The sequence below is a fragment of the Suillus subalutaceus genome, assembly GCF_016647625.1.
Source record: "Suillus subalutaceus strain FC151 chromosome Unknown DFJ58scaffold_116, whole genome shotgun sequence".
Taxonomy (NCBI): domain Eukaryota; kingdom Fungi; phylum Basidiomycota; class Agaricomycetes; order Boletales; family Suillaceae; genus Suillus; species Suillus subalutaceus.
Window position 1 is genome coordinate 45201 of NW_024540365.1, and position 21858 is coordinate 67058.

Below are 21858 nucleotides of genomic sequence, written 5' to 3' on the forward strand. Positions count from 1 at the left end.
ATATACCTAGATAGCATTACATGAATGCCGTATATAGACCTGTTACATGCGTAGACCGGCCCAAGCAATCGCGCGAGGCACGCTTCCCCGACGGCAAGCCTCGGCACCGGCAAGTTCAAAACGATCATAACCAAATTTGAACCTTCCATTCTTCTATTGCCCTGCCAGTGTTCTCGAGAAAGAATTCTTGTCACATTTTTCTAATAAACCTTGTCAACCTTTCTAGAGAGCGCTGGCAATGACATTTCCTCACGCTTCCGTGCTTTCCGTCTGACATACTCAGCCGTCGCCTACCCATCACGAGGATACCTCTCTGACGGCACTAACATGCCAGTTTGTCACACTCTTGTCAACTAAACGGCCGCATCAGAGGGAAGCCTGAGGCACATTTGACGTTCAACCAAAAAGACAACCGAACAAGGTTTGTACACTCTCCCGGCAGAAGCGTTCAGCCATGATTTTCATGGAGACACTGCGGACAATAACACTACTTTTGGATGCAATGAGTGTCGAGGTCGCGGGTATCAATAGCTATCAAAATCTATATGCCACTCCCGGCCTTTCTTTAAGTTCCATGCGACACGCGCGTCAAATTTGACCACTGACTCACATGGCCCTATCGCGACATCTAGTGACGCCGCCCACGGGATTACTTCACCCGCTCTGAACTTGAAACAGGCCATCAGAATCCCACATAGTACTCGCTCCGTCCTCGAGACGCCCTTTTCTATTTATTTACATAAATGAGCCCACCCTCGGAAACGTACTACATAATCCCCGACTATTCCTATTTCAATATACTGTGCTGACAAATGATTTAAATCAGGACCTGAATCAATGAACGCTCGAGGTTACTCCTCACCTTGTTATGAGAGCAATATGCCTTTATTTGGAAGCGAGCTTCGATCAGCTCATGGGTGCCTCAGAAGGGCGAAGCGTCGATCACAAATTGGTTAGACCTCGTTTACCTCGAAACGTTCCGGATTCACCCTCATTCGTATTTTGGATCCAGCGAAACCAGCTGAAACCCCGGAACAACGACCCGGCATCCTGGAGAATGCCTTCGGTACCGAAAATACACGCAAAAAATAAGCGTGACATTATGAGGCACGATCGCACGACACTACTCCAAATACGGACTCTTTTTCTCGTCGACTACCGACCACCTCGTCACTCGCCCAAATAAATTAATAGTTTTAAAACATCACGACAAACACCAATCTATTGATATTTCTACCTCATCCTTATAGATGAGTCCAATCTAGTAATGTCCACCGCCCTGTCCATATCCTTTCGCGGCAAAGTTGCACAGTGCGCGCCTAGTCTCGTCTCCGCCACCTTTGCTTGTAGTATAAACCACGTTACTAAACTTGAAGCCGTTGAACTGGCTCGCAGCGCATATAGTGTATGCACCCATGTTGTCAAACCCAAGCCAGTCTCCGATTTGAAGGGCATCGGGCAATTCAACTGCCTTGCTCACGCAGTCAATAGAGTCACACGTCGGCCCCCATACGCTGCACAGTGACAAAGGCTCCGAGGGAGAGATGTGGAACGATCCGTCAAGGGAAAGGACGTAGGGGTTCACGGTCTGGTGATCAAACATGATGCAGTTGAACGCGCCGTACACGCCATCGTTGATATAGTCTGCGCCACCAGAGTAAGTTTAGTGACAGTATGAGAAGGTTATCCACATACACATGACGCTTGGTTCATCCGAACTTGGCTTCGGATCCAAGGACTCCAAAGAATTTTCGATCATCGGCGCCCTGCGTGCGATGATGTTTGCAGCAAGACTGAATGCTCTGGCCACATAAAAACGGCCAGGCTCCGCAATTAGCCTGATACCTTTTCGGTCAGGGAAGTATTGATTAATAGCGTCGACCAAAACAGATGCGGCGGCTTCAAATCGTGCATCTTCAAAACCGCCGCCGACATCTAGAAGGCTGAATTTATAACCAACTTGAGACCCCATGATGAAGACGTCACGGGCGCGCCTGATGGCATCCCCGTAGATGGTTGGGTCATAGCACCCACTTCCCACGTGGAAACTGACTCCAATCACGTCTAGCCCGAGCTCCTTAGCCTTTGACAAGAGGCTGGGAACAACCTCAAGGGGTGCTCCAAATTTGATACCGAACCGACAGATACTTTTGGAATCATCCGCGAGGATACGAACGATAAGTTTTGCACCCGGGTGTGCACGTGCAATTTTGTACAATTCATCGGCATTGTCGAACGTCATAGTGTTAACACCGGCTCTTGCAGCGCTCCGCACGAAAGAAGTTGCTTTACAAGGGTTGGCGAAAATGATCCTCGATGGATCGACACCGCCAATGCTGAGGACCTGGGAAATTTCCCCATTGGATGCGCAGTCAAAGCCAGCCCCCAAAGCAGCGAGAAGCCTTATAACGTATGGATCCGGGTTGCACTTGACCGCTAGGGACTTGGTCAGAAGTTACAAGAGATATCCAAGGGGCCGGTACAGACCGTAATGTGGGACAATCTCTGGAAGGTTCTTCATCCATCGCTCATGTTGGCGATAGACCTGGCTTAGATCAGCCACAAAAAAGGCTCTTTCTGCATCAACCTCGTTCGCCCCAGCCCGCATCGCGGCATCTATGATGCCCTTGCGAAGATGGATCTCGGGGTGTCCCCTAAACAGTGGGGGAAGACAAGAAAATATTTTGTCATCATCTAGCCGGTTCTCTCCTGCGGTGTCATTGGTTGCTACGTCAATCAATGCCGACAGGTCCTGGACCACGGGGTCGAAAGAGGCGTCTAAATTTCCTGGTAATTTTTGGAAGTTGCTTGAAACGAAGTGGTCGAGTGGGTTCAAAGCAGAAAGGATTTCAACCGGAGACATCGGAAGATGGTCCGCGGGAGATAGAACTATGTGATCGGACTTGTCTATAACGGAGTTTTGACCGCAGCCGGTGTGGATGGCTGGAGCTCTTTTCAAAACCTCGAATTACCGAACCAGAACCGCTGTCTCTGAGGAACCACGGGCTAGTACGGCAGTAAAGGGTCTCTTCAGTAAGTGGTGGGTTCCTCGCTCCCTGTCCAGCGAGGAAAAGGCTTGAAGGGTAAGGTGATAATAATAAAAACAATGGAAAAGGAAACTGAGACGAGAGTGGAAAAAATGAGGTAGGCGAAGGAAGGAAGAGAGTGCTGTCAAGGAGGTTCGCCTGAACCGAGGTTTAAAATCAAACGCCATCACAGCATGGAGCTTTTAGCTTACCACGAACAGAAGACCACCTGGCAGTGCGGTGGAAAGTTAGTATTGGTTGATATATTAGGAGAAATGAAGGACGTACTCGAGGGTCAACAGGCGGAGATCACTGTTCCTTTCCTGATCAGTAATGATGATACCGAGAGTCTCTGGAGTCGCCGTCACAACGACTACAGCGAAGAAACGCGATTTGCTGTTGGCAAAGGCTGATTTGCGGTTGGCCTACACAATTGCCAAATGACTCGTTCAAACTGAATTGAGAGAAATTTTGATGATCCATTGGAAGTTCCGAATTACGTAATGTATAGTGGTGTAACACCAACACAGCATTCGCGTGACGTAGTTCATTCTGTCATAACACCGCCGCTGCGCTTTCATTCCTCCCCCTTCTTCGAGGACTCTTCTATGTCAAGATTGTATAGATTTGCGCCTCAAGAACCATTCCTCGATGGAAAACTTACATAGGGTATCCTCCATTGACGCTGGCAATTGGTTAACGTTCTTCGGACTAGCATCACGCCCACGATCTGAAACCGAGATACATTCTAAAGCACTGCATGCCTCCCATCGCGAGTAGACTGACTCGGAGCTTCTGGTTATTGTAGTGCCTAGACGTGTCAGATTCACTAAACAACAGAATGAAACCTAGATTCCCAGTACCTCAAACCAGTCAGAATCCCAGAGAAGGATATAAACAGGTGTGTTCCTTGCTTTCCGTCGAAGACGCTTCTTCGCCGCGTGTTCTCGTCGCTTTCGTCCGTTATAGCTGAGATCAGTATAGATCTCGCTTCCACTTCCCTCTATTGACGGAACGCGAGGTAACCAAAGATAAATTTCTCCCCACGATTATAAAGCTACGCCCTCCTCGGCGAGCTGCCATTGCAGGGCAGCGTGAGCTCTCGTGTACTCCATGTTTAGCAGCATTTCTCCGATCGGTAGGCGATGACATCCCTCCTGAAATGCTGACAGGTATAGTTTGAATTCACGGTCTTCTATTTGAGACCATTCCCATGACCCCCCCACTGGTTCTCGTGCAACATGGTACTTATACGTTCCATTGTCAGAATCCTTGTCCCCATTTGAGACTGAACCTTGATTCTGACATGTCCATATCAAGTAGTTCTTTCTCCCGGGTCCTGTTTCCTCCGTCTGGGGCGTCATGCTGTGTGCATGCACAACAACAAATGGAGCTTGTCCTCAGAAGTGGATTCAGAAGCTGCGTCGGTTTCCGCTTCCTGAGGCTTCGAGCCTCGAGTTGTTGGCGGGAAGAAACGTGGTTTCATTGCCCCAAAATCCCCATTCAGCGTTATTTTCCAAAGTGATCTTAGCGCAAGCAACGGACTGCAGCGGACCGAGGTCGACCCATATGCTTTTTAGGTTCAAAGGCGCCGTTAAGATGTGAACTTCGTAGGAATCGTCCGGACAAACAATTAACGTCGTTTTGGGCAATGCTCAACCTTGTGCAGCGAGGGAGAGGAAATGCTTCGGCTAGCGTAGTGTATTATCACCGGGGTACACAGCCGACACAGGCCCGGGTCGAGGTCATTGAACGGAACGGTATAGCCATAGCGATTTATGCCCATGGCACGAGTTTATCTGTGACAGTCTGCAAATGAAATCAAAGGGGGCGACTACTATCTACGCAGGAGTCCCGCGATAGAGATTTGCGCTGCTTAGTATTCATACGCGGTTGAGCTAAAACATCCGATAGATTGAAATGCTGACCCTTTGGACGCCGTAAGATCTCCGTCATATATTCGCGACTCGAACACTCCTTTGGCCGGAAAGTGTGACAGACAGACCGGAACATTCCATGACGCCAGGGCCAAGCGAAATCAACGAAACAATTGAGTCTCTCTCTCAGGATATTCCGTAAAGGTGATAGGGACGCGGACCGCCATATATCCCGCATCTACTTGACATTGGTGAGGAGAGATTGCAGAAAAATACTTTGTATAACCTGTCGGATAAAATTCTTAATCACTAGCGAGGATGCGCCCAAGGAGCACGGGCATCCGCAGTGGCAGGTGCGTTGTGCGACATTGACGGCGCGTGACGTAGATCGACGTGGGTATCCCATTCCATCAGACCGCCCAGGGGTAGATGCTGGACTACTACCCTCTTGCCCAGAACTTCTGCCTGAGTATAATTTAATGAGAAGGTCCGACGTGGAGAATGAAGGGTCATCACCTCATACATCTTAAACAATCCATTGTGAACTTTCCCCCAATTTGGAACTCCAACGGCGATTGAGTGAAGCTGAGACGAGTGTTCGTAAAACGGTCCATGTTTGACCTGATGAATCCGCATAATGGACATGAAGTATAGGTTGCTTTGAGGAAGCGGGGGGTTTAAGACGGAAGCTACAGTAATATCCGTCTGATCTGTGTGGTAAGAAGTCACATGAAAACAAAATTAGACAAATGGACTAAATAAGAAAGTGGATTATCATACTTCGTAACTGTCCGCTTCCAAAGATATATCCAAGGAAGGTATAATCGTCGAGTCCCCAAACGCCATGGCTCCCTGCAGGCTCCAACCTGTAGACATCCTGGAGCTTCCAGCACAGTTGGAGATAGCGTACGAAAACGCTGAGGACCAAATGTCGTTCTTCATCTGGGTCAGGTTGTAAAAATCGTACGAGGGTCAGGCAAAGAAGGAAGATAGCGAATGATGATTCATGACCGGTCCCGTAGTCCATCCTCAGGAACGATCCAAACGACGTGAGCAAGTAAGGCTTCAGATACGGAGAAGCGGAGGCGAATTTTTCGCCAAGCAATTTTGATAGAAGTTCATCAGAACGCTGGAATATCGTCATTGCAGTGAGACACTGTTGTCACGCATATCCGATGCGACTCGCCTCCTCTAAGCGAGCACCCCATGTACGAAACGCAAGATTACCAAAGCGCTGAGGAGTCTGAAGGGGCGGGATTTCATCAATCCAGTTGCTCAAGGTATCCAGGAGAACAAGTATTCGGTCGATCTCCTGTGAACTCGATAAATCAAATTGTGATGGCGCAATCATAATTGCGGACCTGGCTCTGTTTCGGGGGGTTCACAAGTGGAAGCGTGTAGTCAACCACTGCTTCACTCAGCCGGTGGAGGAACAACAAATAATCTGCATATCCCTTGGTGGATTTCCAGACATCCAGATCTTGATCAGTTCGGATTTTCAGTTCCGGAAGGACTTGCAAAATGGGCAGCTCAATCTGTCTCAATGGCAAAAGCCTAGTTTGTGAGTTCAGTGGCATATCGATAGTGTACGGTAGACTCGGCAGTGTACGTCGTTCTTGCCATCGTACACAATGCGCTGCCGCAATCACGCATCTCTTACGTAATACGCGTTCCTCACCTGACATTTTGCCACGTTCTCATCACCCTTAACGCGACGCTCCAAGCTCCTAACGGTTGACCCCAACCACATTGACTCGGAACTGCGACCTGCACAAAAGCGCTTTCTACAGAAGCCAACTCTATCCACCTTAAAATGCCTCCATTCGACGACTGGAACATCATTGACGAAGAAGAAGAACAGGAGCTACAGGACGCCGCAGTGAGTGCTTCCTGCCAAGTTGGGACCATCATCCAGAAGGCTCACGCAAATATATCCTAGTTTTTCGAGGGGAAGCGTGATGTTATCCTCTTTTGCATTGATTGCTCAGAGTCCATGCATGAACTTCGAGATGACCCTAATTACGAGGATGTCAAAACATCTCACCTGTTCACTGCCCTCGAGGCAGCCATGCAGATTCAGAAAAAGAAAGTTATAGTAGGCCCAAATGATTCTGTTGGCATCGTGCTATTCAATACAGTGAGGTTTGCGCTGTACTACATCGAGCCTTTGTTCACAATTGGTCATGGAAGACTCGCACTTCTGAGGCAAAAAATCACGCTACAGAAATCAAGAAGAACTCCTTCGTTTATCAGCCTATTACGCTCATAAGTGCCCCAGCCATTCAAGAACTTATTCAACTGCTGGATGGTTTGTCATGTTGAACGTCGTGTAACGCTTGAAACTCAACGTTGTGCTCCAAGCTGCTCGAGAAGATCCGGATCTACTCAAATCCACGTTTCCTCCACTGACAGGAAAGAAAATGCCCATGGGTGATGTATTCACGAGCTGCAACTGGGTTTTGCGTGACGGGTGAACATGACGCAGTCTAGCGAACAAGTATCGTCACTTATCCTGTTCATTCAGAGCACCGAAGACAGCTTCAAAACGCATTTTTTTGATCACAGATGATGACAATCCACACCCAGGAAGCAAGCAACTCGTCACCTCTGCTCGAACCACCCTTCTAGTACGTCTATCTCCATGAAAGTGCACGGATGGCTAATTCGAGTTATAAGGATTTGACAGAATCAGGGGTTCAAATTGAACCATTCTTCATCGCCACTCCTGAGAAGCCATTCGAGCCGTCCAAATTTTACTCGGTGAGAAGCATCTGCACTAGTTCTCATGGTTGGCTAATGGTTTCCGAAGTCCGTTTTGTTGCCAAACGTATTGAATGAGGAAGACGAAGACACTGGCATTCTTCCTGAATCCATATCTATCACGCGTATCGATGATCTTCTGTCTCAAATGCGTTTTCATGAGTCGCCGAAACGCGCCATCTTCAGCATTCCTTTCCAACTAGCGGACGGATTTGTGATTAGTATCAAAGGGTCAGTGATTCTCCTGTCAGTTTACTGGACTTTAACATACTTGCTGCAGTTACGGGCTGGTCACAGAACAGAGGAAAGGGACTTACAAGTACTTCGTCGACCTCGGCGATCGCATGGAAGTAGCCAACAGTCGTACGGTGTACGTGGACGAGGTGCTGCATTAATTTGGTATCGTGTGCTAGCGTTAATCATTCTGATGACAGGACCAACAAGCGGAAGTGGACAAAGCCGAAATGGTCTATGGGATGGCTCTCGGTGCCGCCCCTGCTGAAGGTGTCAGCGATGACGAAGGCGAAGGAGCTGATACTGTTTGCCGAGCTGTTCCATTGGGGAAAAGAGTATGTGTCCTTGGTTCTCTTGCTTTAGTGCTAACCTTGCGTAGCCCTTTTATACTGCAGATGAGGTCAGGTCTTTCCGCACCCTGGACCTTGAACCAAGTGCGTTGTGGATATCAGTCTCAGAGTTGTTTCTCACATAAAAACCAATAGGCATCAAGCTACTTGGTTTCAAGAAACGTACAGAACTGGCTTTCGAGGACAATGTCAAACACTCTGTATTTATCTATCCCGACGAACTAGTGCGTTTGCTTATTGTTTTAGCTTGTCTCGAAATGACTGTGCAATGCAGAAATACTCGGGAAGCAAACGCACATTCGCCGCTCTCCTGAAGAAAATGATAGAGAAGAAGAAGATTGGTCTCGTCCTGGCACTCACAAGACGTAACGCTGCTCCCGTTTTCTGCGCAATGCTTCCGCAAGTAAGCTTCATATTTTATTATTTATCGTGCGCCAATTGTGCCTCTCCCTGACTAGGCGGAAAGTTGCGAAGAGGGGGGGTGGAACGAACCTGCAGGGTTTCATCTCATCCCTTTGCCATTTGCCGATGATATTAGGGCAGCACCGTTGGAGACAGCGTTCCGAGGTGTGCCAAGATGTATCGGATTCTAACCTACAGCTAAACTGCCGCATAGCGCCGGATGAGCTAAAGGACGCCGCAAGGGTTTGGATTGACAAGCTCTGTGTTAAGGACGGAGCATATCCACCGGATTCCAATCCTAACCCCGGTCAGTCAAAGTTCCTTCCGAGACATTGGCTATAATAAACTTGACCTGTGCTTACAGCCCTTGCATATCACAATGCCCAGCTGCAAGCAAGTGCCTTCCGTGAAGAGTTTGATCCGGAAGCCTTCGAGGATCTTACGCGTCCCAAATATGATATGATTCACAAGGTGCGTGGATTCCATTCACAGGTATGCGTTCTCCAATCTAATTTTGCATCAGCGCGCTGGGAATCTTATGAAGCAGTGGAAAAGGGCTCTTTTGACCGACGAATCCGCGAATATCGTGCCTGTGACCACAGGATCCAAAAGGAAGGCTGTACGTGCACCTGTTGGTGTGATGAGACTGTCTGCTGATCAGACTACGCAGGACGTGTCAGTTGACGAGGCGGAAATCCGCAGTAAACACGAGGCTGGTGCCTTGGCCAAGGTGGGTACTTCGAATAAGGATCCGATGCAGTGCCTGATCTCAACATTGCTGCAGCTCCGTGTGGATCAGCTTAAGGTATTATTTGGCTGTCCGCGATCAAGCTTCATCCCACTCATTTCCTCCTAGGACTTTCTCAAGAGCAAGAGCCAACCAGTGTCGGGAAAAAAGGCTGAGCTAATTGAACGCGTTGATGATTGGCTGGATGCTCACTGAGTACTGAGCGATCACGTAAGGAAGTCGCCTTTCTTTGTTATTTGCAGTTGTGCATCTGTGTTATGATTGAATCAAGCTTTCTAGAAAATTACTGTTAAATGCCTATATTCCCGTACTTGTACTTGTACTCAGCTACGTAATATCCTCGTATGCATACATGACGCGACTTGATTGCGACTTGCTGTTTGTCTCTTCGATGAGTGTGCCCTCAAGAGGGCCCTTGAATAGCGTTGAATGCCACGGCCCGAGTTAGCACCGATAACGCCATCTTAGACAAACTAATCAGTCAGCACTCTCAATAATTAACAATTTTATTATCTCACAGGACGACAACGTAGTGGTCGACTCAATCGATAGCCAGCTCATCCTCGCTTTTCACGCGTAACGCTCTTATTTGTTCACTGAACCACTACCATCGCATTAATTGGATAACACTATGTCCACACTCGAGAATCTCGTTGACATCCCGAATACACCACAATTTCAAGAGCTGCTCTCGAAGGATCTCAAACGTATATCACTAATCTACTTCTGGACGTCCTGGGCTGAGCCATGTGTACAAATGAACCAGGTTGTGGAAGGGCTAGCGAAGGCGTATCCAAAACTGCTCGCACTCAGGGCAAGTACCGGGGACCTGATCAGGCACCATATGATTGACAACATAATACCAGGTAGAGGCAGAAGAGCAAGCAGATATAACAGACTCCTTTGACATCAACTCCGTTCCGACATGCTTAGTTATCCAGGTGAGTATTCCACAAATCTCTTCTTCCCTGAATGTGACTAAGCGAACGTCAAAGGGTCATGCTTTACTTGCCCGAATCGAAGGCGGAGATGCGACCCAGCTTAAAGAAACGATCACAAAGCACTTGGGAAACAAGTCTGCAGCTCCCCAGTCAACGACATCTCAACCTCCTGCCCCTCCTCTATCTTCCGAGACGGAAGAACAGTTAGAAGCTCGTATGCGCAATATCATGAATCAAAGCGCAGTGGTCCTATTCATGAAAGGGGAGCCAGACACGCCTCGGTGTGGATTTTCCAGGACTGCCGTGGCGTTGTTGAGGGAGAAAAAAGTTGCATTCACCCACTTTGACATTCTCAGTGACGAGAGTGTGCGACAAGGTGAGTTTACGCAGGTTTTGAGGGATATCATTCAATTGATCTTTGATTCCCGGTCAGGTCTGAAGAAAGTGAACGATTGGCCCACCTTCCCACAGTTCATGGTAAAAGGCGAATTCGTGGGAGGATTGGATGTAGTGAAGGAAATGAAGGAGTCGGGGGAGTTCGAAGAGGTTTTCTCTACTTGATTCTGCCACCGATGTGTACTGTTGATAAAAATCTAACTCTTGAGCAGATGATTATCGATACTCATGCGACAGAAATGGTAATAATTTGATTTGAAGAGAGTTTACAATCTACACATGCATTGAATTCGAATCACCAAAGACTCATCAGACATGTGAGTGAGCTTCTCATACTTGGATGATTGTTCTCACAACAGGGGTGGAGCTGCCGGGAGAAGATCGCTTATCTAGTGAACAGTTCGGTAAACGATCCCTGCACGTCGGAGAGTATGAGCACAAGCTATTATGAAACATGTCTCCTCGCCCGCACATCGCCGCCCGTTGCGCTCAATCTCCTCGGTCTAATCAATGTGCTTATGCCTTGCCCGAAATAATTTTGGTTCCTGGACGGGTCCCTCAAACAATTCACCGTTTAAGATCATTTGGTACCGCAAGCATGCGATGGACAATTCGTCACTGGGACCTTAGCGAAGCCATGTCATCCGTCAGTCTATATGGCCACGTGTTTTATATCATTAGCTCTGCAGAATTGTCCCGGCCTGTAAAAAATGAAAAGTGATCGCAATTTTTTGTGGGGACAAGATAGATCACCGAACAGAGAAACGAAAGGATCGATACTTCAGTCATCCTCCGTTAGAATCGCCGGTCTACGCCGAGTGTGGGGCTCCTCAGCATGTGAGAGCATTTGATTACGGCACTCACTCAGTCCCTTTCCAATCGGTGTGGTAATGATAACCTACCAAGATGGTCAAGGTCAACAAGTGGAGCACTGTTATCATAATTAAGCATCCTTCTTCCTCGAGGCACGTTCGTCATCGAAGAGGCTTCGGACCCTGGTTACCTGATGATAGCTGTGGAACCAGTCGTATAGAAAAATTAGTGATACACATAGAAAATGTCGTATAATTTTTCTGAAAGCACCTGGGTCCAGCTAAGGTGAATTAGGATGCGAATAATTTGTGTATGTAATTGAGACGGTCGCGTGACGTCACGCGGTCAATAATTCTTGATTGATAAATAGAGGCAAATATTATTATGCGATAGTTACTCATGTGCGAATTCATCCCAGCCCTGTCGCCTCAAGGCCTAAGGCTTTCACCCGGCTTGCGGTCGGTGTATATATAAAGGATCGGATTGCCTTGGGATTGTCCGTGGCTTTCTCGTTCTCATTACATGTCATGACCCGTCACCCCATTGACAGTCATCACAGCCCGCATCCGAGTCCTCAAAGCCCTCCAGCCCTTACTTGCCGTGTCCTCTTACTCCTGGACCTGCAAGTTTGTATGCTCAGCAGCCCAACTAAAGGCGGCGTCCCCTCTTCTGAGACTGTTTATCGGAACATTGAACACATTCTTGACCGTGCTCGCGCTGCAAAGCTTCCACCTCGCATCATTCATATCCGCAACTCCGGAGAGTCAGGTGATCCAGACGCACCGAACTCCCCCGGCTGGCAGCTCGTTTTTCCACCACTTGAGCACGAGTTCGTTGTCGACAAGTTGAAAAACAACGCATTTGCTGGAACAAAACTCCCAGAACTTATTCCACGCGACGCTGAACTCATAGTTGTCGGCATGCAAAGCGATTACTGTGTCCGTGCTACTTGTAGCGCAGCCTTGGCTAGAGGAAACACTGTCATATTGATCAATGAAGCACACGCAACCTACGATCGCATTGAAGTGTGGAATGGAGGCATGGTTACAATCGCCCATGATGTGGAGTTGGAAATAGAGGCGGAGTTGGAGGAAGCTGGGGTCAACCTGCTGTGTATGTCGGATGTGCCGCACTTGTTCAGCGACCGGTGACGCGCATTTGCGAGGGTGATCGCTGAGAACTTCCTTCCAATTCGTTCCTTTCTGGCCATCATGGTATTTGTGATGTGAGTTTTTCTCTGGTCCACGCCTCGTTGTACTTAAACGAGGAGAACTGATTACTCACAATAACTTGAAGCTTTACTCCGTTGGATATTGGTTCCTGTTTTGGCTGATACGATGGTTTGGATGGTGACCCTGTAGTGGGCATGTTAGTCATATATTTGGTACCGATATTACCTTGTTACTTAGAAAAGTTTATGATAACTAGATGTCACGTGAGTATCGGATAACCACTTGCCCTCGATCGTCGACCAGTGACAGCCACCACAGCGGTGAGTAGGATTTGAACTCAGCTGCGTATACGTACTACGAGTTGTCGCGCTAGCAGCTTGCTATAGTTCACAATTTAACCTCCAGCTAACCACCTTCCACGTAGTGACTCCTCGATAAGTTTTCATTACCAGGCGTTCGAGTCCATTATCATGTCCTTGTTAAACCAAGTTGATCCATACAAGCCGCTGGCTCTCCAAACGGTGTTTTCATCTCTCAATCCAAGGCTGTGTTGGATTGACCTAAAGTGCTTAGTCTCAGAATCAGCGAGTGAAGCTCAGCACCGACACACCTTTCACGCCCACATATATCCAGGCTTCACTCACCCAATCAGGAGACCCACAGGGAATATACACAAACCGTGTTAAGAATAGGCACATCGTCCTAGAAAATCCTACTCGCGCCAGTAACGCACAGAAAGCACACGACGCAAAGAAAGCAAGAAGGGAATCGGAAAGGAAGAAGAGAAAAACTGCTGCGCTGGGACGGAGACCCACAGACGCAAAAGGCCTCTGGAAGCTTGAGAATGGGGCAGAAAAGTGATCATTGAGAATTTGAGCGCTGTGCTTGTCTGCTGACCATCCATCTGCAGATTTGATCTATTCCTCCCACTCCATCAGTTATGGATGGGATACATGTCTGAACTCTTTGGGCTCTCGCTTCCATCTTCCGTTCCAGTCGCAGAAGCAATGCCTAATGCATCATCAATGCACCCGAAGCTAGTGAAGGCCGACATCCACGGTTCTCTATTAACAGGTATTCAAGTCCAGTCGTTATTTGCTCATATACTCACATGTTCTATTCACTTTCCAGTTCGTCAGAGCAAGAATCCTTGTTTAGTCGGCCTGTCTGGTATCGTGATCCACGAAACTGAGAACGCTTTCAAAGTAATCACTCGCAAAGATCAACTCAAACGTGAATAAGTACTCCCATTTCTCCCCTTTCAATGTAGTTGTAACGCTAAAATTCAGTGATACCAAAACGGAACTCAATCTTCACGCTGGCAGTTCCCTTATACTCTACGTTGCTCCAAACGCAATTCGAGCCAGCTGAAGCTGTCAGTTCTGCGCTTAGTGCTCAACGATCCAGAACTGTCTTGGATGCTCCGCATATCGCTTTCGATCTGTATGGCAATCAATTCTGTTTTCGATCTGCAGATCGTGCAGGCCGGAAGTTCAAGGCAAAGGAAACAATTGAGTTATAAATTACTCTAGGGTCGAAGACATTGGTGCCTGATAAGCGTCTTCTCAACTACGATAACTGTTTCGCCGCATTCCTACTGCATCGCACGTCCTCTGATATAATGTCAACCAGATCCAGCTCGGTATACCTTTCCCCAAGCGAGTTCCTGGAATCTACAGAAGCATTTGGAGTTAGAGATAGCAAGTGAATGTACTAGGACAACCATACTTGTCGTACAAAGATAGCACACCCGCCCCGGCCACACCACGAAGGATATTTGCACCTGCCCCAGCTTTCATCGTGCGTGTCAGGCCGTTAATTGCATCCCTTCAGCGCACTTGACCTACCGAACAACGACCTTACACCCTCTTTGGCCATGATATGCCTTCCAGCCTCAATAAAGGATCTGTATTGTACCTACACCCATTAGTCGGTCGAGGCGTGCTCAGCATACAAGCAAGATGGTCTACCTTTTCCCCGGTTGTCATCATCATCCGTCTCCTGATGGTGTCAAGTGGGTATGCAGCCAATGCCGCTCCCTGGAGACTTATGTTCAAGGTCATTGTAGCCATACACCTGTCGACTCACCGTCGTGCACACCCAACCCACAGCAAAAGATGCAACAAAATTACCGCGCAAATTTCCTACTAGGAACGTGTCTCTAATTGTGTCATACCCTCCAAAGCTGTTCAAAGCATCATTAAATATTTATGCCGGAGTAAGAATTGTGAACGCACTAGAGACCTCGATACACGCAGATGCCAACCACACTGGGCACGAATCCTCTGTACAAGCCAAGAATCCCGTCGGAACGGATGGTCTGCCTGTATACGTCGATCAAACCGGAAAATTGGCGTTCGCCTCCTTTAGCGGAACTCCTGCCGTCAGCAGATAATCGTGTGCGGGCGCTGCATCATTATGGTGTCAATGCCTATTTGCATTCCACAACGTCATGGACGTACTAATCAAGTGAATACACGAAGACAGAGGAAGATGCTCCAGCGGCTGCTCCACTGGCGATGTTTCCTGACAACTCGTTTCGGCCATTTATTCAAAAATACAAAGGAACATTTTACACACCAAGAACCCATAAACCGAATTGTTCTGATTTTTTGAAACCAAACATTTGTTTAAAGCTATCCTTGAATGCAAAATTTAGGGCCTGCGTAGGGAAGTATCTGAGCACATTCGTCCCATTACCCCTCCACACTATTCCCATTTGAGGATGAATATCATGAACGGCTGTACTAAGAAGTTTACAGCGCACAGCTGATGGCCCCTTCTTCCGAGACGGTCCGCTTGAAGCAGTCAGCGATGCCCTTGTAGGGATGGTCGAGCCTTCCAGAAGCAATCATAGCTCCCTGATTCTGTATAAGGAGTTTGATGCGTTCAATGGGAGCGGCTGCAGTCTTCGATATAGCAGCTGCGGTACCTCCCATCATGAAATCGACTGATTGGTCAAGTTAGTGAGGGCGTTGAGTCATCAGCGAGAACGGCATACCAAAGAAAGCGGTGGCGTCGGTGGGTTTTGTGCTGGTCATTTTGACAGAAGTACTTCTCAAGACTAATACAACTGATAATACTTCATTAACTCCACGGCGTGCTCTTATAGGTCAGGGTGGAAGGAAAGTTACGGAGAGTACTGCGTATGAGCTACAAGAGGGCAGTGTTCATACCAACGTCGTATTCCGCATCCACCCGAGCTGGCTGTTTATGGATTAATATCTATCTGTCCAGATAATGAAAAAGTGGCTTCAGTGTCACTTACAAATTTACAGCCGCATTCAAAGGCATTAAATTCACGTGAAATGTAATGAATGGCCCAGGTCTCCAGATTGCCGCCAACTCGGAGCGACGATGTCATCCGCCATGATATTCGGTTTGACCGTTCCAAATCCATGGTCAAGTCAAAATTTAGCAGTGATGGCTGGCACAAAGCCGCCACAACATTTGTGCCAGTGGTTCTTACAGATATTAGTCATTGTGATTTCGAGGGAGTCATCGACTCTTGACTATTTTAACGGATATCAATCATTCAAACAGACCGACAAAGTTCATTGGAAAGCCACCGACAGTTGATAACAGCCGCACAGCATATTGATACAGTGATTCAGCCACGTAATTCTAGTGATGAATCAGCTGCTGATTAGACTTCAAGCATGTACGACAGACCTGATTCTTTTACAGAAGCGCAACCTGGTTGTGTTCGGAATAATGTGGTGCAAAAGTTGATTTTATGTGAACAAACGCATTGAAAGCATTGAACAGTGTCTCTGCTTCTCAAGTTCCGAAGGTTGGCCGCCACCATCAAACACGTGGCGGATAGGCATTAGAAGGTTGAACGATGCCTTTCGGCCGGAGCTGCAGAGATAACGGTGTTTTTGAGCTTCAGACGCACAAGATGAGGTTAGTGAGCAGGAGCCGTCCGGCTGTTGCCGGGGTGTTCCTTCAGGCTCATGCGGGCTTAGTACTTTGTAGGGCAGACCCTTCTGAATTTGCCCTTGTATACGAGATCTTACCACCGTTGTTTTAACATGCCTCATTCACGAAACGCGAGCAATACAAGCGACTTGAGCGAGACCACCAGCGAACCTGACTCTGTCATCGGCTTCACTGGGAACACGTATATGACTATGAAAAACGCTGGGATATCCACTGTAACTTATGCGGAGCAGACTTGACAGATAATAGAGCGGCCAGCGGCGAAATAAGACAAGTGGATCAAACCTCCACCAAGCGTGCACGACGTGGATCCATCCAGGGTTCTAGACTCGATGCTGAGAAATGCTCACGAAAACGGTGGCGATTGGGCTATCTGCGTGTGTCCAGAGAACTGCGAACAAGTCAACCTCGCGAAGACTTGGTTCATGTATCTCTTATGGCTATGTAAGTTAAAACTTATCATTAGGCTAATATCTGCCAGGTCGGATATCAATGCGATTTCCCCCTTAGTAGTCGCAACCGGATCTCACCAGCTATCAGACCTGGTTTCTGGTCAATCCACGCTGACTATTGACGACACCACCTTGTATGACAGCCTTGCAAATGCCAATCCCGAACGACGTAGCGGATTTAGGAGCAATGTACGTCCTAGTAGTATGTGGTATAAAAGTGGCTTTTGGCGTTAACTTCCAACAGGTCAATCAACAAGACGGTTATGGATGCGTTATTTCAGATCTCTGGGATGGAGTACACATACCCGCCAGTTCGATAACCTTCAATGGAGCGCACATCCTGAAACGGGCCGTCAGTATTTTCACCATGAACCGGGTAGTAAGGATCTCTCTGCGGTTCGCATTAATTCTGGCCTGCAAGTTGGATTATGCAGGTACATTCCGGGGCTGCAATGTGGAATATTGTTCAGCATTACTCAGGAATGTCCGAACAAACTATTCAAAACATAAAAAGGCTAGTGGACAACCCGTTCGATGACATGATGCTCGAATATAATATCCACGATAACTTTGACAAGCTGCTTCGAACAGACGGAGGTGAGCCTGCAGGTTTCCATCCTTGCAATGCCGCGTTGGCTGCAGCGGCTTACCACCAGTTTGGTCGTGCCAGTGACAGAAGAATCCGCTCGCCGTGCCAAGATTGACAGGAATGGCTACTGCCATCGATTCGACGCCATTACAATAATTTATAACAAAATATTCCGCGTTGTGTATATACTCCAATAAAAATGTGTGTTCTCTCCCCGAAAAAAGTGGCTGGAAATTTGAACGAACGAAAGTGTGCGACAAAATATGAACGAAATGAAAAATAATTGTATGAACGAAGAGATGCTATGTGGGGTCGCATGCAGAGTACAAATGTAATAATATATGTACATCCACGAAACAAAAATTTCGAGGCATAATGTTACTGGCGAGAGTGCTTGTGGTCATATTGACGATGAAAATGATGTTGTTCATAACCTTCGATCATTCGCAGAGTCTGTCAATGTAGATTAAGGATCGTGACCAGCGCGATAATTTTAGGAAGACATACCAGAACTCAATAATATGTTTACCTAGTGCTATGATCACAGGGAGGCGCTTAAGCTACCACGCAGTATGAGCCTCCGCTGCTGCTACTGGACTCCTCATCCGTAGGCACCGAGATGATAGGTGATGATTCCTCAAACTGAGAGGTGGTGAAGAATGCAATGAGAGTAGTGAAGGCGTCCATTTGTTTTGAGCGGAGGATGGCTTTTTTGAATAGAGTTAAACAAAGTAAGGCGCAATTGCTCTGAAGGTCGAAGACAGGCGAATGAACCTAGAGAAAAAGACAGAATAATCACGACATTTTATACGTTCTCAACGGTCCATGGCCAGGGAAGAGCAAAGTTTGCGTGTAGGTACAAAGTTTATCGGAAGCGTGTGGTGAAGTTCCGGTCTAATTGTCTTGACTGCCGTCTGCAGTACATTTCAAGCCTCTGACGCGATAAAACAGCTTAGGCGATCGAAGCAGTTCTGTGAGCCTAACAGCACAAAAACAATAAGAATCACCTGAAGGGGACCGTGACCTGAAAATGGAAGGATTGATGATGAAGTCTATGAATTGACAATAAGGTGGTATCGATGGTGAGAGTGGTCCAAATAAGGAAGTGGAACACCGCCAGAAACAAAAAGCAGTTCGCGGCCGCCAGGCACCACTTCTGCGCGCGAACGCTACGTCCAGGAATTTAGCACTTATACCACGATGTTGAATAATCTGAGAGTTCTAGCTGCGATTACTATCCCGATGTTGAGGAGCATAGCATCGCGGTCGAGGGAACGGGGTATGCATACTAGTACATATATCGAAAGACTTGAATGAATACTTATCGGCCCGGCATATTAACTTCTAGCACACGCTGGAATAATTGTAGCAGTAACGAGTGACTTCTCCATGCTGAAATGACAGTTTCGTCTTGCCTGTCATCGGATCACTCTGAACTTAATAGTTCAGAGACGGGTACCGAGTGGGATCTAAATTGTCCGCAAGGTTTTGATAGCAAGTTCCTTGGAAAATACAATAAGACGCACGAAAAGCAACATGTCATCATCCCGACTTGGATGAACCTACGCATTTTTCCCCCTTCACGTCTTGGACGGTCGGAGACTTTTGCATTCGTGGGTTATCATGATGGTGCCTTCAACCCTATGACAAGGAGTGGTCAATCGTAGATTTGGAATGCGCCAACTCAACATATTTTGCTCCTAAGAAATTCTCTGGTGGTTGTCATTACACGTTCAGTGCTGATCTTACATGCAGCTGTTCTGAATCCATGGGCATTAATGAAAGTTCATGATAACATCAATATTTGGACTTACTTCACCGGCTCCCGACGGGGTTTCTCATCGATTTAGGCGTGTTAAATAGATCAAACAATCTCGTGTAAGAATTATGCGACAATGCAGACACAAAAAACAATAAAGTATAGGAACAGGTCCGATGAGCTATGATTGATTGCTGATTAAGTTACGTTGTGGAGGATAACCATAGTGCCGCCGCTCAATCACTCCAGGTCTTCAGTAAATTTGCTTTCCATTGGCGCAGGACCAGCTTCACCGCTATTTGGCATAGAACTGCGTTCTTCGTGCTCACTAGGAGCTTGACCCACAGTATCAGATACATGTTGATCATGTGGAGGTCGTCCTTCGGGTGCCTTCTCCTGCTGACGCTTGCTTGGGCGTGACGAAGCTGTGCCATCATCATAGCTTATCGACGACGCTCGTTTGTCTGGCTGAGCAGAAAAATCATTAGCGGACACTTCAACTAAAATTAAGATACTTACCGCGTAGCCATTCTGATGGGTCTCATTAAAAGAATTCCTGGCAGGGTTTGAGTAAGAAGGCGGATCCTTATGATCCTCCTCGTCATCAACAACGGCGTCAGCATCCTCATACAGATCGTCTTCATCTTCGTCTTCTTGATTCTCTTCAACGCTAGACCCATCCTCCTCCTCGTCCTCTTCGTCACTGATATATCCAGCGGAACGGACTGCCGCCTCGACCGGACCCCCGCGGTCCATCTGCTCGCTAGCGACGAGATAACGGGCACATAGCATCCTGACATCATTCCACCATTCCATCATATCCTCATGACTACGAGAACGGAATGACCAAGCATGCTGGCCACCCGTCATGGGCAATTTAAAAGAGCCGTGTTTGGTGGTACCCGTGCCGTCTTTGCGACCCTCAATATGGAACTTGTGAGACTTTGAAGACGGCGTTGACGGAGGGCCAAGCGTGCAGGCCGGAAGGAATAATGAAAATATTGGTGTTTGACTGCCTGATTGAGATGGGTCAGACGTCGCAAACTCGTGCAAGAATCCTGCCGGAGTGAGGACATAGTAGGCCTCGCGATAGGTCCTTGTAAACCTCTTCTTGCGTTCAAGATGTCCGGTATGCACGGCTATGACCGAGGTGTCTTCTTTCGAGGGGTACTGAATAGTTTCTGGATTTCGCAGAGGGGTCTCGGGATCAAGAAGATGGTCAGACCTGGCTGAAAATGATATCCACTCCCGGTCGGGCGCAAGTGAGACCATGTTTCGACCCATGGTATGCCAGGTATCTTGCACTGAATTGGTCATTCGAGATCGCCACTCATCATAAGTTTGCCACGCCGACTGAATGGCCCGTACAATTCCTTCCTCGAAGTGGGCAGAATTCTGTTGCATGATAATAATGGATTTCTGAAGAGCATTTTCTTCGTGAACCTGTTTTTGCAATTGTCTCATGACTGCTATGTTGGCAACATAACTGCGACACGTCAAAGGTGCATCTCATCGCAGGAAGCCTTAAAGTGCTCACGGGTCACTTTTATTAGTCACGCTCATCGGGGTATTCTTGAAAATGCTGACACTCGTTGCTAGTTCACTGATCATTTTTCCGGATAGCTCGCGTTCTTTGGCAACACTGGTGGCCAGTTTACCGGTGTCGTTTTGAACATTCTGGATAAACTCAGGTGCGATACGTACAATATTTAAGCAGAGTACGCACCTTTATGTGCGCTTTAATTTCTACGTGCAGTTTCTGTAGATGTTGCACGATGGAGCTATCGATGGTCCGCCCTAGGTTTGCATGTTGGTCGGCGATGACGCGTGTTTTGTCGCGAATGCCGTAATACACGTCCTGATCATGCATTGTTTGAGAAATAAAGTGGAGCTAGCAAGGATCTCCATACCTGCAGACCTCCTTCACCTAGAAATTGATTTCCTGAGCGGAAAGGTACTTGAATTACTGCGCCAAGCTTTGTGTATTCCTTGGCGATGTTGTTCTCAATATCGGCGACGCCTTCAAAGTAACTGATGAGTTGTTTCACAATAGCCTTCCACGAAACAAATCGCTCGATAAGAATATCGGATGGGCGGAGATCCTGCGGAGCAACATTTTTCTTGATCAGAGATTGGTTGCGCGAGGCTGTCGAGCCATGTTTACTGGCACGCGAAACAGAGGTCGCGCGGGATATGGTTGCAGCCTCGTTGTTATACATCGGAGCTCGAGAAGAAAGATTTAATAGAGTTTCGAATTTTAGTCTGCTTTATTATGTCTATCATGCGGTCGACGTCATACACAGCACCTTTTTGGAAGTGCGATACCTTGTCACACGCACAGGTATGTCACACAATATTGTCACGCCGTTTTCCAATCCTTACTCACTCTCAAACTCT

General features: G+C 47.5%; 9 protein-coding genes across 9 annotated transcripts; 5 read left to right on the forward strand and 4 right to left on the reverse strand.

Annotated features, from left to right (window-relative positions):
• Positions 1 to 1255: 1255 nt before the first annotated feature.
• DFJ58DRAFT_54663 (pyridoxal-dependent decarboxylase) lies at positions 1256 to 3194 on the reverse strand. Its single transcript, XM_041380800.1, has 3 exons — positions 2488 to 3194; positions 1696 to 2436; positions 1256 to 1644 (listed from the first exon to the last, which is right to left on the reverse strand). Exons 1-3 carry the CDS (start codon positions 2861 to 2863, stop codon positions 1262 to 1264), a joined length of 1500 nt encoding a protein of 499 aa, XP_041239915.1. The 5' UTR covers positions 2864 to 3194; the 3' UTR covers positions 1256 to 1261.
• A 1904-nt stretch (positions 3195 to 5098) lies between these two features.
• On the reverse strand, positions 5099 to 6554 carry DFJ58DRAFT_54679 (uncharacterized protein). The gene is made up of 6 exons (XM_041380801.1): positions 6265 to 6554; positions 6090 to 6215; positions 5684 to 6032; positions 5420 to 5613; positions 5190 to 5364; positions 5099 to 5141 (listed from the first exon to the last, which is right to left on the reverse strand). Exons 1-5 carry the CDS (start codon positions 6478 to 6480, stop codon positions 5344 to 5346), a joined length of 906 nt encoding a protein of 301 aa, XP_041239916.1. The 5' UTR covers positions 6481 to 6554; the 3' UTR covers positions 5099 to 5141; positions 5190 to 5343.
• Positions 6555 to 6591: 37 nt separating this feature from the next.
• DFJ58DRAFT_855161 (SPOC like C-terminal domain-containing protein) lies at positions 6592 to 9764 on the forward strand. The gene is made up of 19 exons (XM_041393886.1): positions 6592 to 6782; positions 6843 to 7040; positions 7094 to 7211; positions 7265 to 7373; positions 7428 to 7530; positions 7580 to 7663; positions 7713 to 7894; positions 7944 to 8046; positions 8098 to 8232; positions 8277 to 8331; positions 8383 to 8471; positions 8522 to 8650; positions 8706 to 8814; positions 8864 to 8956; positions 9014 to 9120; positions 9173 to 9268; positions 9320 to 9379; positions 9434 to 9454; positions 9506 to 9764. Exons 1-19 carry the CDS (start codon positions 6717 to 6719, stop codon positions 9590 to 9592), a joined length of 1944 nt encoding a protein of 647 aa, XP_041239917.1. The 5' UTR covers positions 6592 to 6716; the 3' UTR covers positions 9593 to 9764.
• Positions 9761 to 10994, forward strand: DFJ58DRAFT_806089 (thioredoxin-like protein). Its single transcript, XM_041391152.1, has 5 exons — positions 9761 to 9877; positions 9931 to 10211; positions 10264 to 10338; positions 10393 to 10714; positions 10772 to 10994. Exons 2-5 carry the CDS (start codon positions 10029 to 10031, stop codon positions 10897 to 10899), a joined length of 708 nt encoding a protein of 235 aa, XP_041239918.1. The 5' UTR covers positions 9761 to 9877; positions 9931 to 10028; the 3' UTR covers positions 10900 to 10994.
• Positions 10995 to 11950: 956 nt separating this feature from the next.
• Positions 11951 to 13001, forward strand: DFJ58DRAFT_806093 (Isochorismatase hydrolase). Its single transcript, XM_041391153.1, has one exon. The coding sequence runs from the start codon at positions 12075 to 12077 to the stop codon at positions 12696 to 12698; it is 624 nt and encodes a 207-aa protein (XP_041239919.1). The 5' UTR covers positions 11951 to 12074; the 3' UTR covers positions 12699 to 13001.
• A 188-nt stretch (positions 13002 to 13189) lies between these two features.
• On the forward strand, positions 13190 to 14423 carry DFJ58DRAFT_855163 (RNase P subunit p29-like protein; the record flags this gene model as incomplete). The annotated part of the gene is made up of 5 exons (XM_041393887.1): positions 13190 to 13284; positions 13319 to 13576; positions 13630 to 13793; positions 13851 to 13952; positions 14009 to 14423. The coding sequence occupies 5 exons, from the start codon at positions 13190 to 13192 to the stop codon at positions 14239 to 14241; spliced, it is 852 nt and encodes a 283-aa protein (XP_041239920.1). The 3' UTR covers positions 14242 to 14423.
• Positions 14289 to 15887, reverse strand: DFJ58DRAFT_54766 (mitochondrial carrier domain-containing protein). Its single transcript, XM_041380802.1, has 10 exons — positions 15721 to 15887; positions 15487 to 15669; positions 15300 to 15428; positions 15182 to 15245; positions 14957 to 15127; positions 14808 to 14904; positions 14690 to 14758; positions 14567 to 14636; positions 14448 to 14511; positions 14289 to 14392 (listed from the first exon to the last, which is right to left on the reverse strand). The coding sequence occupies exons 1-10, from the start codon at positions 15758 to 15760 to the stop codon at positions 14344 to 14346; spliced, it is 936 nt and encodes a 311-aa protein (XP_041239921.1). The 5' UTR covers positions 15761 to 15887; the 3' UTR covers positions 14289 to 14343.
• Positions 15888 to 16712: 825 nt separating this feature from the next.
• On the forward strand, positions 16713 to 17883 carry DFJ58DRAFT_806111 (uncharacterized protein). The gene is made up of 3 exons (XM_041391154.1): positions 16713 to 17302; positions 17358 to 17710; positions 17784 to 17883. Exons 1-2 carry the CDS (start codon positions 16994 to 16996, stop codon positions 17649 to 17651), a joined length of 603 nt encoding a protein of 200 aa, XP_041239922.1. The 5' UTR covers positions 16713 to 16993; the 3' UTR covers positions 17652 to 17710; positions 17784 to 17883.
• Positions 17884 to 19395: 1512 nt separating this feature from the next.
• DFJ58DRAFT_806116 (uncharacterized protein) lies at positions 19396 to 21737 on the reverse strand. The gene is made up of 6 exons (XM_041391155.1): positions 21372 to 21737; positions 21188 to 21319; positions 20999 to 21138; positions 19981 to 20947; positions 19517 to 19929; positions 19396 to 19462 (listed from the first exon to the last, which is right to left on the reverse strand). The coding sequence occupies exons 1-5, from the start codon at positions 21678 to 21680 to the stop codon at positions 19702 to 19704; spliced, it is 1776 nt and encodes a 591-aa protein (XP_041239923.1). The 5' UTR covers positions 21681 to 21737; the 3' UTR covers positions 19396 to 19462; positions 19517 to 19701.
• Between the last annotated feature and the right edge of the window lie 121 nt (positions 21738 to 21858).

Excerpts from the sequence above, each read along its gene's own strand:
- DFJ58DRAFT_855161 (XM_041393886.1), top strand. The coding sequence starts at position 6,717 with ATGCCTCCATTCGACGACTGGAACATCATTGACGAAGAAGAAGAACAG. Across the intron at positions 6,783-6,842 it reads AGGAGCTACAGGACGCCGCA|TTTTTCGAGGGGAAGCGTGA; the intron begins GTGAGTGCTTCC and ends AATATATCCTAG. Across the intron at positions 8,047-8,097 it reads GTACGGTGTACGTGGACGAG|GACCAACAAGCGGAAGTGGA; the intron begins GTGCTGCATTAA and ends TTCTGATGACAG.
- DFJ58DRAFT_806111 (XM_041391154.1), top strand. The coding sequence starts at position 16,994 with ATGCTGAGAAATGCTCACGAAAACGGTGGCGATTGGGCTATCTGCGTG. Across the intron at positions 17,303-17,357 it reads GTAGCGGATTTAGGAGCAAT|GTCAATCAACAAGACGGTTA; the intron begins GTACGTCCTAGT and ends AACTTCCAACAG.
- DFJ58DRAFT_806093 (XM_041391153.1), top strand. The coding sequence starts at position 12,075 with ATGACCCGTCACCCCATTGACAGTCATCACAGCCCGCATCCGAGTCCT.
- DFJ58DRAFT_806116 (XM_041391155.1), bottom strand. The coding sequence starts at position 21,680 with ATGTATAACAACGAGGCTGCAACCATATCCCGCGCGACCTCTGTTTCG. Across the intron at positions 21,320-21,371 it reads TAGGTGAAGGAGGTCTGCAG|GACGTGTATTACGGCATTCG; the intron begins GTATGGAGATCC and ends ATGCATGATCAG. Across the intron at positions 20,948-20,998 it reads GTGACTAATAAAAGTGACCC|TTATGTTGCCAACATAGCAG; the intron begins GTGAGCACTTTA and ends GACGTGTCGCAG.
- DFJ58DRAFT_54766 (XM_041380802.1), bottom strand. The coding sequence starts at position 15,760 with ATGACCAGCACAAAACCCACCGACGCCACCGCTTTCTTTG. Across the intron at positions 15,246-15,299 it reads ATTCGGTTTATGGGTTCTTG|GAAACATCGCCAGTGGAGCA; the intron begins GTGTGTAAAATG and ends ACGAGTTGTCAG. Across the intron at positions 14,393-14,447 it reads GTGCTATCTTTGTACGACAA|ATTCCAGGAACTCGCTTGGG; the intron begins GTATGGTTGTCC and ends ATGCTTCTGTAG.
- DFJ58DRAFT_806089 (XM_041391152.1), top strand. The coding sequence starts at position 10,029 with ATGTCCACACTCGAGAATCTCGTTGACATCCCGAATACACCACAATTT. Across the intron at positions 10,212-10,263 it reads CAAAACTGCTCGCACTCAGG|GTAGAGGCAGAAGAGCAAGC; the intron begins GCAAGTACCGGG and ends ACATAATACCAG. Across the intron at positions 10,715-10,771 it reads TGACGAGAGTGTGCGACAAG|GTCTGAAGAAAGTGAACGAT; the intron begins GTGAGTTTACGC and ends ATTCCCGGTCAG.
- DFJ58DRAFT_54679 (XM_041380801.1), bottom strand. The coding sequence starts at position 6,480 with ATGCCACTGAACTCACAAACTAGGCTTTTGCCATTGAGACAGATTGAG. Across the intron at positions 5,614-5,683 it reads TGGAAGCGGACAGTTACGAA|ATCAGACGGATATTACTGTA; the intron begins GTATGATAATCC and ends CTTACCACACAG. Across the intron at positions 5,365-5,419 it reads GATTGTTTAAGATGTATGAG|AAGTTCTGGGCAAGAGGGTA; the intron begins GTGATGACCCTT and ends ATACTCAGGCAG.
- DFJ58DRAFT_54663 (XM_041380800.1), bottom strand. The coding sequence starts at position 2,863 with ATGTCTCCGGTTGAAATCCTTTCTGCTTTGAACCCACTCGACCACTTC. Across the intron at positions 2,437-2,487 it reads AGAGATTGTCCCACATTACG|CGGTCAAGTGCAACCCGGAT; the intron begins GTCTGTACCGGC and ends CCAAGTCCCTAG. Across the intron at positions 1,645-1,695 it reads GGATGAACCAAGCGTCATGT|ACTATATCAACGATGGCGTG; the intron begins GTATGTGGATAA and ends CTGGTGGCGCAG.